Source organism: Calonectris borealis, chromosome 3 (genome assembly GCF_964195595.1).
Source record: "Calonectris borealis chromosome 3, bCalBor7.hap1.2, whole genome shotgun sequence".
Classification (NCBI taxonomy): domain Eukaryota; kingdom Metazoa; phylum Chordata; class Aves; order Procellariiformes; family Procellariidae; genus Calonectris; species Calonectris borealis.
This window is the reverse complement of record NC_134314.1, coordinates 126,023,365-126,034,166: the sequence shown is the minus strand read 5'-3', so window position 1 is coordinate 126,034,166 and position 10,802 is coordinate 126,023,365. Positions and strand designations below refer to the sequence as shown.

General features: G+C 42.3%; 1 protein-coding gene across 6 annotated transcripts in view; it reads left to right on the top strand.

Annotated features, from left to right (window-relative positions):
• The first annotated feature begins 3,623 nt into the window (after positions 1–3,623).
• VRK2 (VRK serine/threonine kinase 2) overlaps positions 3,624–10,802 on the top strand; it is a 46,491-nt gene continuing 39,312 nt past the window's right edge. For 4 of the 6 annotated variants that reach the window (XM_075147780.1, XM_075147777.1, XM_075147776.1 and 1 more), the window contains exons 1-2: positions 3,626–3,856; positions 4,134–4,274. In XM_075147780.1, coding sequence (XP_075003881.1) covers positions 4,139–4,274 — 136 coding nt within the window. In that variant the 5' untranslated portion in view covers positions 3,626–3,856; positions 4,134–4,138. Of the gene's footprint in view, positions 3,857–4,133; positions 4,275–10,802 lie in introns of all 6 variants that reach the window. The other 2 variants (XM_075147779.1, XM_075147778.1) reach the window with 2 other exon arrangements.

Sequence of the window (10,802 nt, the reverse complement as noted above, 5' to 3'; positions counted from 1 at the left end):
AGAAGCTCAGATTTCCTCATGAGTTGTGTATCACTAGGTGTATACTAAGTAAAAAAAAAAAAAATCAAATAAAACTCTGAAGATATCAGGAGCACTAAAACAAACATCCAGAGTCTCTTCCACCACTTCTAATATATAATTCTGAGTAACGAGAAAATGCCCACCTGAGCTGCATGAGGGATAGATTCTTCATGAGAAGGGCCTGTGGCCCTCAGCTGTTTGCAGCAATGTGCCATTAGGAAGTAAAATAACACTAATCTGGTAGCATTTTCAGTTGTATGCTGGCAGGATTTGTATATTTTTACTCTTATTAGCATATACACCTTTCTCCTATAAGAATTCTTGAATTTCGCAGTAATGCTGGCTACATCACCTTGAAGGCAAATTGCTTCCATCATAATTAGGTTTTCCTGAAAAAAAAACCAAACCACAAACAAAAAAACCACCCTTGTATATATAATTATTTTGGCCATTCATCCCCCTTACATCACATCCCCAAACTGCTAATTTGAAGCAACTGTGAAGAGGCAATGGAGGCTTTAACCTGACTAAATGAAGCTCATGTTTCTTGGGAGGGTCGCTAATTGGCTGATGATAAGCAGGGAAAAAAAAAAAAAGCTCTGTCTCCAGTTCAGCACAACAGGAAAAGAGGTTTTCTTAGTCCCACCCACAAAACACAGGGATGTGCTATTTATAGGGCAAAAGGCCCTAGTATCAAGTTCTAATCTGATTAGAGCTTTTCTCAGGTAAAGTCTTTCATCTTTGTTGATTTTTTAAAAACATGTATGTGTTATCTTTTTGTTTTGCCTTGTCCAGAACAGAATTGCATGAAAAATTTGCTAATGATGTTGCATACATTTTTTGTGGGCCTACTAGTTATGGCTGTTTATTAATAAACATTGGGATTTAAGTGACAAACTCATTCTTCAGGAGTAGCCTGGTATCTGCAGGAAACTTTTCTTTTAAGTACATCTTTTTTTTTTGTCTGAGTGATATTATTAGTCTTTACCGCATTCCTGTGCTTTTGTCTTTGAGGGTTTTTTAACTCTTGTAATGCATTATAGAAGCTTCAAAATCTTTACCTTTTTCTCTATTCCCTCTCTAAAAAAAAAACCCAAACTCACAACTATTTTTTGTGACTTGTGGGGTATGTATCTTAAACCTTTTTATACTACATGATAATGTTAAATTGCACAAGTTGTGAAAGAGCTGCATGTTAAAGATAGCTAAGGCTTCAGATACTCTTGCATTTGGATGGAGTTGAAGTTGTAAACTTGCAATTTCTTTTATTTTAGTGATACAAGGAAACTTTTTTGAAAACCAAAGACCTTAAACCTCAGCTACCTATGTAGGTATCTGTGTTGTATGAGTCAAAGGGATGTAATGTAGCTTGACTTAAGTTTTCAAAAACAGTAACAGATTGCATATGCCACTGTATTCATTAACAATGAAATAGACACTTGTGTATCTATTTCTACTTTTAGTTTTGCTATCAGCTTATAATGACTCTTTTCAAAATAGCCTTTTCTGATGACTTCATTATTCCTCAGAGCTGCATGAACTTGTTTTCTTTTTGTAATCTTATCCTTGCTCATGAATAAAAAGCACTAAATAAGCTCAAAACAACTTATATTTCTGAACTGTAAAGTTTTGCATTGAACCCCAACCTTTCATTAAATCAATGTATTCTACTAACTTCCTGATGTTAGAATATTCTCAATGGTTTTGTGGGAACAAAAGGAAAATCACCTCCAGTTCTTGTGTACTTAAAAATAAAATAAAAATAGGAACATCTAATCAATTTTGTTTCTTTAAGGTCATGTATTTTTCTATTCATTCATAATTAATCTGTTTTTTCTCCACATAATTTGTACAAATGTTGAGTGTTTTAATTTGTTATGGGGTTTTCTCCTGTTTCTACTGGAAAAAAAAAAAGCCTTAAACTATATAGGTGTCTGCCAGCAAGCTAATGCTATCACTGGTGTCTGCTAAATGCCTAGAAGACAAATGGAAACTTCATCTGATTTGTTTCACTTTGTTATCCTGATGTTTTACTTTTGTGGGCAGGGAAAGATAGCTCAGATGCGCAAGCCCTCTAATACATGCTTTTGTTTCAGTTTAATCATGTGAATACATCTTTGCAAACGTTGAGCAGAAGAGCTTTCTCCTTAAACAGAGGCTGGTTCTCTGATTTCCAGGCAACTATTTGAAGACAATTTTCTTCTGAAAAGATCTTTCACCCATAGTAGACTGGTGGCTCTCATCCCAAGTGACAGATATCCTGAGAGCATTGCCCAAATGGTCTTAATGAATAAAGGTGCTAGTTCTCTCCAGTGAGTGGTAATGGTTTCTTTGATGCAGCACTGGGCATCTGTGGTTTTTTGTGTTTTGTTTTTTTTTTTTTTTTAAAAAAAAAACAACCCCCAGCACCACCCTCCTACAGCCTGTTTTGACAGCTGTTGCAAAGGGGAGAAACCCTATGAAATGCTTTATGGCTGAGCTTTCTATTGGCAATTCTTTAGCTGGCCCTTGTAGTAATGGTAAAACTACAAAGCCTGCAAGACTGATGAAGCAGAAAGGGTTGTCATGTTAAGGCCTACTCTACTGATGGCAATATATACTTTGTAGTCATAATCTGTTACTACTTTTAAGTTCACTTGCAAATTATGTGGTTGTTGAAGATGTTCTGGATTTTTATTATCCTTGAACCTCTTTTTTGGTAAAAGGACTTGTAGTCATTGCTTGGGAGATGTGGTCCCCAGTGAGCTCTACCCAGGTGTAGTGTGCTGGCTAGGTGGATGGATCTTACTAATAAAGCAAAGCTAGGACAAGATGGTGGCTTGTGATCAGAGGTATGCCCTGTGTGTTTGGAGAGTAAAAAAAAAACCCACAACCTCATTGTGTTCTTTATTACCAACTCAGAAGCTGATCCACCCCCGGGTCAGCTGCATCTGCCCTCTGTACCTGCCTGGAGCAATGTCTGGCTGGTCTGTGAGGTGGCCATTGCCTCTTCCTGCTTCACTGTGGGGCTGCTGATGGTTCCCAGCACTCCGGGCAGTGCAAGTCTCTACTTTGTCTCAACCGGAGGGAACGCAGGAGGTGTTGCATGTTGGCTTTGGGCAAGTATTTCTGTGTAGAAATAATCCTGGAATACGCAGGTGGTGGACCTCTGATGGCAAGATCCTGAGGTAAAAACGAAGTGGCCTGGCTGAGGGGTTGCACCCTGACAGCTCTGTGACTTCACTACAGCTCCTCAAGTCCTTGCTGCACACGGAAACCCCTCCTTTTTACCTCGGCCAGGGAACAGTCTAATCAACTACTTCTCTATGCACCAAAGCGCTTTAAGAAAAAAAAAAAAAAATTCCTCACTTGTGTAGTGCAAGTTGAAAAGGGGCGAGCCGAAGCGACTGGCGCTGAGGCGGGGTCGGGTGCGCCATCGAGCTTCTCCGTTTCCCCCCTGAAGGGGAAGTGCCGGCGCCTCAGGGGGCAGCGCTGCGCGAGCCGCCGGCGGGCTGGGGGGAAGCGAGAAACCGCGCGCGCCTCAGGGAGGCGCGTGACACCGTCCCCCCCCCCCCCCCCCCCGCGCCGGGCACCGCCTCGCTGAGGGGAGCAGGGCGGCTGAGGGAGTCCCGCCCCGCCGGCGGCGAGGCAGGGCGGGCAGAGCCTGCGTCCCGGCTGGGGCTGGCCCGGCCCTTCCGCGTTCCTCGCCCCGGGGTTTCCCGCGGGAAGACGGCAGCCCGCCTCCTCCTCGTCCTGCTGCGGGCGGGCGCTCGCCGCCTGGGCCCGGCGTGCGGGAAGTTCCCGCCTGGGAAGTTTGCGGCCGGCGCCGGGGGAAGGCCGCGGAGGCCCTGCGGAGGTGGGTGTGGGTGGAGCGGGCGGCGGGGCCGAGCGCGGGCCGCTTACTACCCCCGTCCCGTCGGCCGTTTGAGAGGAGGCCGCTGCGAGTGAGCCGCCCCGGCCTGCGGTTCAACTGAAAGGCCGTTTGGCGGGGAGGCCGCCTCCCTGAGGGGGATCGCCCGGGGAGGCCGCGGAGGGCTGGCCCTCTGCTCGGTGCCTGTTGGGCAAAGGACATCGAGGGATATTGTTTCTTCTGACAAAAGTCAACTTTTTCTTTCATTTTTTCCCCCCTTAAGGTGCGATGCCGCCTAAGGGTCACGGCAGAGGCAAGCTGCCAGTTCCTCTCCCAAGAGACATGATCCTGAAAGACACCGAAGGAAAAGTCTGGAGGCTGGGCAGTCAGATCGGCCAGGGAGGATTTGGCTTGATCTATTTAGGTAAAATACTGGTGGTGATTAGAAGGGTGACTTGCAAATTTCTTTGTAACTTTCTGACATGAATAAGACAGAATGGGTTTGAAAAGTTACTGTTGTGTACATGCTGGCGGTCATCTGTGTGGAAGTGTAGTTTTCTGACGTCTGCAGTGCCCTGTTGGGCGACCTTGTTGTTCAAAGTGTTGCTGATGGTGCAGCGTGTTCTCCATGGGCTGTCTAGCCCAATTTGCTGGCTTCTAGTGCACTTTTCTATGGAGCTTGCGTGGGGTCGGCAAGGGGCTGCTGCTGTCAGACTACCGAAGAACACTGCCAGGTGATGCTCTTCAAAGAAATGGCGATGCTTTCGTGAGCTGCCACTTTGGACTTATGCCAGTCTTGTGCTCTGGAGCGCTCTGGGTTTCCAGTTATTGGAAATGTTATCTTCTGGCCAAGACTCAATCAGTTTTCATCCAAGCAGTATAATAGTAACAATAGTTAGCTGGGTGTTGCCTCTGAATTACAGTCTTTCACCAGAGGTGGAAATGCTGTTCTTTATTTGCTCTAGCCTAGATATGTGTCTGTATTTTCTTCAGAAGAAACTGCTGCATTTCACTCAGTCTGTGTTTTATAAGGAATGAATGGTTCTGAAAGGCAGTTTGTCAAGCATTCTGGGTCACTGGAGAGGATATAATGTATGTTACTATTGCTGGTCTCTATGAAAGAGCAAATCCTGTTTTCAAGGCAATATTATGAGTAGTTTTATTTTTTTTGGCATGGCAAACATTTACAGGCAAACTAGTCCACAGTGATTGTTAGGGACTAAATTGAGCTTGTATTAAGGCAGCAGTAAAGAATTATCTAGAGGCGCTTTAGTACATCGTCCCTGGAGCCAAAGATGATCTTTTTAAGTTAGAGGTATGTTAACGCTCTATTTAGAGTATTAATGTTTAAAACTTGATAAGCAAGTCATTCCTAAACATAAATCGACTTCTTTTTATGCATAAATCAGCTATAGCTTCTTTTTTTAAGCTTTTCCTTTTTGTGTGTTTCTGTCACGGAAAATACAGTTTTGATTGTTTCCCACTCTTGGATTTTTTTCAGCTGATCTCTTAATGATGTTTCCTTCATATTGAGTGATTTCTTGGAAAATCATCTGTTAATACACTGCTATGCCATGAGCTTCCCACTTAGTGTGATTTCCAGATTTTTATAATGAGACAAGTTTTCACTAGAACAGACATCATATGTCATGCGCCTTCTCAATTCTTTTGTCTTTAGTAACTCCTCTCGAATCTGCAGAGCTGTGCTAGGTTCAGTGTGGTTTCATGGAGGTGAAAGAGTTGTCCATCAGTGTCAAATTGTAGCATCAGGCACCTACTGTAGAGGGAAAAAGTGTGCGTTTTCTATAGAAGGGTTAGCATGTTTGTTCTTTTCGTATTTGCTGACATAAATGTAGCACTTGTGTGCCACTGGTCTCGTGGTGACACATTTACTGTGATCTTTGATACATCTGTCTGGCTATCTCATGGTGCTTGTCTGCTTTCAGCTGTTCAGGAACATTTTATATGGCAATGAAGTGTTCTTCCTCTCCCTCTTTTTTTTCCTCCGCATGTCCATTATGGTTAATCACGAAGAACTGAATGGCAACTGAAGACTCGTATTTTATTTCATGGTGTGATAGTCCCATATGTGGTCAGATGTTGCTTCTCTAAAGTGGTTGCCTAGTTGTACTGTTCTTCCAGCTATTAATGTATGGCTGTAAACTACAGGAGGGTGGACAATTTTACTTGTGCATTTGGACTTCAGTTGCATCTAGGCTTCAGGTTTGAGTGGAGAAACTTTCTAGGGGGGGGAAAAGGGTGTCAACTGGGTTTTGGAAAGAAGAGGAAAGTGCACTTTGTTCCACTGATCGCCTGTGTAAATGAAGCAAAAAGATTTCAGTAACAACCTAAATGCCACTGCTGCTACTTCTCCACAAAGTAGACTGAAAAACCTGGAGAAAACTAAGGCTGTGTATATGTTTGCAAGTAGTTTGGTGTAACAGAAGTGAATGAGTAAGTGGCAACAGTTGGTGGCTATGGCCCTACATCTACCCTGTATTTAAGCTGAGAGCTTGTCTTACTTTGGACTAGATTTGGTGTGATCTGCTGCACTGAATGTCCTCACCAAGTGCATGGTTTGAGGCTGTCTGAAGGAACTCTTTTGAATCCTTACGTTGCTGTTAATAGTTGGAGTGCATCCGATAGGTTCCTGTAGTGGAGTTTCTGGTTTGATTTCCTCTGGAATTTATATAGTTCACACATACCTAACTGCTCTGCAGGCTGAACCAGTTGATAGGAGTTTCAACTAACTGCAGTTACAGGGGAGTCAAAGGCTAATGCCCTTAGAATATTTACATCCTTTTTCCTTTTGATATATCTGATAGCTTTTTATGACCTTCTTTGAAACATCACTTGGTTACGTTTGAGAGATGCTGTGCACAGAGCACATATGAGACTTTACCGTAAGAAAAGTAGACCTTAGCATGAGCTAAGAAGTGAAGTTAAGGTGTCTGTGGATACTGCCAATTCAAGGGTAAAGGAAAGGAAGACAGAAGCTTGCAGAAGTCTCCCACGGAGAGGAGGGACTGAGGGAACTGGGGATGCGGTGCAGAAAGCAAGGTTGTACTGGGTGCAGTTCTCCACATGTAAGACAAAAAAAGTGTTCCTGAATCACTCGGAATATAGCTCTGTCATTTTTTTGTTGCAGTCAAGTCACACCGGACCCTGTGGGTGGTTTAGCATGTGGGATTCAGTCAGTTTCATGCAGATTTGATTAGTTTTCTGCCTGATCACGCAGACTGCTGAGGTGGTTTCATATATTGTGGTGGTTGTTGCAGTTTGGCTCCCACTGAACCAAGCTGGAAAGCAGTCAGTGGATTAGGTGACAATGAGAATACAATCTGGGACCCTTGGTATTACTATTCTGTGTTTTTTCGTAAGTGACAGCTTAGCTGAAGAAATACAGCTGCCGCTTTTATAATGGTATTTGTGTTCGTTTAACCTCTTCTTTCAGAAAGGGTAGTGAATGTTACATGTAGCACTGAACTGAAGGCTTAGTTCCCTTATAGCTCATCCTACAATTAAAACAGGAAATAGGCAAGATTTGCCCCCAAGTATTGACACTGACCTGAAGCTTTCTTGTTTAGGCCACCTCTTTATCTCTGATACGTGTTTATATCATGTAAAATATACCATTCAGTAGCTTTTTTGGGACTTGGTCCTACAAAAGAGTTTAGCTGTCTTTGAGAGTCAAGGGGAGTGAAGTAGATGACAAACCTTTGAGAGTAAGACACGGATGCTTGGTGCTGAGAGGCACCTTTTTTCTCTGTGTTGTTCAGACTAGTTTTTAGTGCATGTACAGCAGGATGCGAGAGGACCACTAGACTTTCAGTGAGAAGCTAACCCAGAAAGAGCTGTAGAGAGGTGGGCAAGACAGGAGAGTGGAGACAGATTCGACTGCCTGCCAGATATGAACAGCACAGCGCTTTTATAAAAGTAAAGGTTAACTTTGCCGGCTATATCTTATAATAAGTATTTTTACAGTAGCGGTGTAAAGATTTTGATGTGCGTTGTTATAGCTTAATTCCCCATTAAGAGTACTCCATACTCCATTAATCTATAACAATGTTCTTGAGAAATTTTACGGTATCTCTGCAAAATATATTTACAAGGGATGCATTCTGCGGAAGGTTCTGTTCACTAAATCAAAGCTGCTGAAAGCCATTTACTGACCCTGAGCCCTAGGATGCAAATAGTCTCTTCAGGTGCAAGGCTTCTAAACTTCTAATTATATACCTGAAAGTTATCACTACCTACAAGTTCTGTCCTGCCTCGCAAACGTTTTCCCTGGTTTTCTGATTATTCTTTCTCTTTCCTATCTGTGCCATCCTGTCTGTCTTTTTTGACTTGTTCCTTCCCTTGCATTCCCTTTGCATTTTTATCTTGACCGGAGCAAATCCAGCAGCAGAATGCTTACAAATACTGATTCCTCCCAACGCTTCTGAAGGGGAGAGCTTCCTCTGCTGTCAGAAGCAATAGAAACCATCTAGAGATGTTTTCTCAAGCATTGGTTTTGTTGTAGCAAGAACAATATGGATCATAAGCTAGAATTAACTATGCTGTTGTATGTTAGAAGTTTTATTTTATTTTATTTTTGTTACGGGTGCTGATTTGCTGTCAGGCACCTCAGACAGAACTGTTGTCTCTTTGATAAGGGGGAGTAGAATGGAGAGCAAACTGGGAAGAACGTGACATATTGGTGGTCTCGCAGCTAGTTTGTAGCCCTGCGGAGAACAGTGGCAGTACACTGGGAGATTAAGCAACAGTTGAGGAGGGTGCCACTGAGAGCCTTACATTCTCTCATTTATCTTCCTGATCACAGTCAGTAATTAACACCAGTCTTTATATAAATCATTCTCTAGTCCTGCTGCAAGCACTCTATTAATGCACAATTTGGACTGAAAATTTAAATGCAGAAAGGTCACATAATGTTTTGTTAAGATTCTACTGTCGCGGTGAAATCTGCTGTACACAGCACTATCTACTTGCAGGCTTCTTTCTCATGGAAACTGATGGTTCTACAAAATATTTGTTTTTTTGTATATATATTTATGTACACACCTGTTTGTTAGATGATGTCTTTTACAATAGAACTTATTACATTGTAAGTGTGTTTTATTTGTATTATACCTGTATATTGTAATGGAACTTTGTAAGTGATAGGTGAAAACAAAGAGTTTTGAAACCATTTTTCGTAGCTGGCTTTGCAGCAGGTGTTTATGTGTTGCTGTTTGCTATTTTTGCGTGTGTTGTTACGATATGGGAAGCTCAGGAAAGTACATATTGATAAAGCTATAATCGGTGATAATTCTGCCCTGCTTGGAGATCTGTCACCAGTATAGCCAGCATACTATCCTTTTCTTTTTTCTCCTCCCCCACCCCCGCCATTTTCCAAGAAGAGGCAAAGAATATCTGCTTGAGCAGTACGCAGTGATTAAATGAGTGAATATTGTCTTTTAATACTAGGAGCACAGGGAGCTCTGCTGCTGGTGGAGGTAGGAAGAGATGTGGTTGTGGCCTTTTCTGCTTTTAAGCTTGGACCATAGTACGCTCTGCTGTTGATGTTCTGAGGCCCGGTGTTCTGGGAATCAGGCTGAGGTGTGAAAGAAAGTTTGTTTCTATTTCAGAAAGAGTAATTTCTTCTTTCCAATGGATAATTTGTATAGCCGTGAGCAGGGGTGTACGTGTGTCAGGGAAGAGAAGCGTTGATGGAAGCACGTTCTGTCATTGTTATACTGTTCATTCCTTGGTTTGCGTTAGGAAGCTGGCTTTAGCAATTGATTCTAGAGAAATGAGGTACTTCAACAGTTGCTTAAATTAACTTCACTGAAAATACTTACTATAGTGCAGCAAACAAATTAAAAATGCAGTAAAAATGATACCGAAAGATATACGTTCAGCATGATTTTTATAAACTCAATGGAAAGAAGAATGTTAATAGCAAAACCCTGTAATTAATAGCACTAGCAAGTAACTCTCTGGTTCAGGATGGATTTTTCTTAACCTTCAGATGTTGAAATGCATTTTAGCAAAGGTCTCATTGTACCTGCAGGTGTGAACCTTAGTGTGAAAATAAATTCATTGGCAGACAAACACCACTTGAGGAAAGAATCTTTTTATCTAGTCACTAATATTAAACTGTATAAATATAGATATAGCAAGTAGATTACCTAATTTTTCACCCTGTCTATGGGGAAACTAAGTCATAAGTTTAACCTGATTTTGCTACTCAGTGGTTACTTAGGGCTGACCACATGGTACAGGATCAGCCTGCTCCATGTGTTAAAGAGGAAATACTCCCTGCTTCAACGAGTTCTTGCTAGTGACTGCTTCCTCTTGAATGTTCCCTCTTCTTTTTTGGTCCTCTGTAGGCTAGAAGTCTTAACTTTGAAAGTATAACTAATTTTTACACAGTAGTCTAAAGCCTGTTACAAAGTCTGCAAAGATCATTACTATTACGTTTTAGTGTTCTGCCACATAGTGTGTTGGATTTTGTGGTTTGTTTTCGTGTTGGGTTTTTTTTTCCCCATATGTATGGACCTGTGATTTGGGAGCCATTGTCTTGCTCTTCATTAGTCCACCTTGCAAGAGGGACCGACACCCTGGCATGCCAAGTAAAACTAGAAAGCAAAGAATACAGGTTTAATTTTTTTTTTTTTTTTGACTGGGGGATGTATTTCTGAGCAGTGTTATATGGTAACAGGAAGGGGTTTGGATGAAAGATAGGGCACCTGTTGCCTTATGGAGGGCACTCCCTTCAGCCGTTTTTGGCACCTGTACCCCACTCAAACTGGCATAGTATCTTCTGAGTGGGCACCATGTCAGGCTAGCAGATGGGCTGGAGCGGAATCTTGCCAGAAAACAGTTTGTGCATCAAGTTTTAAATATTAGAGGCCTGGACTCCCATCTGAGAGTGCTGTAAGAGCAGACCATGCATAGCTTTTCTGCCTGG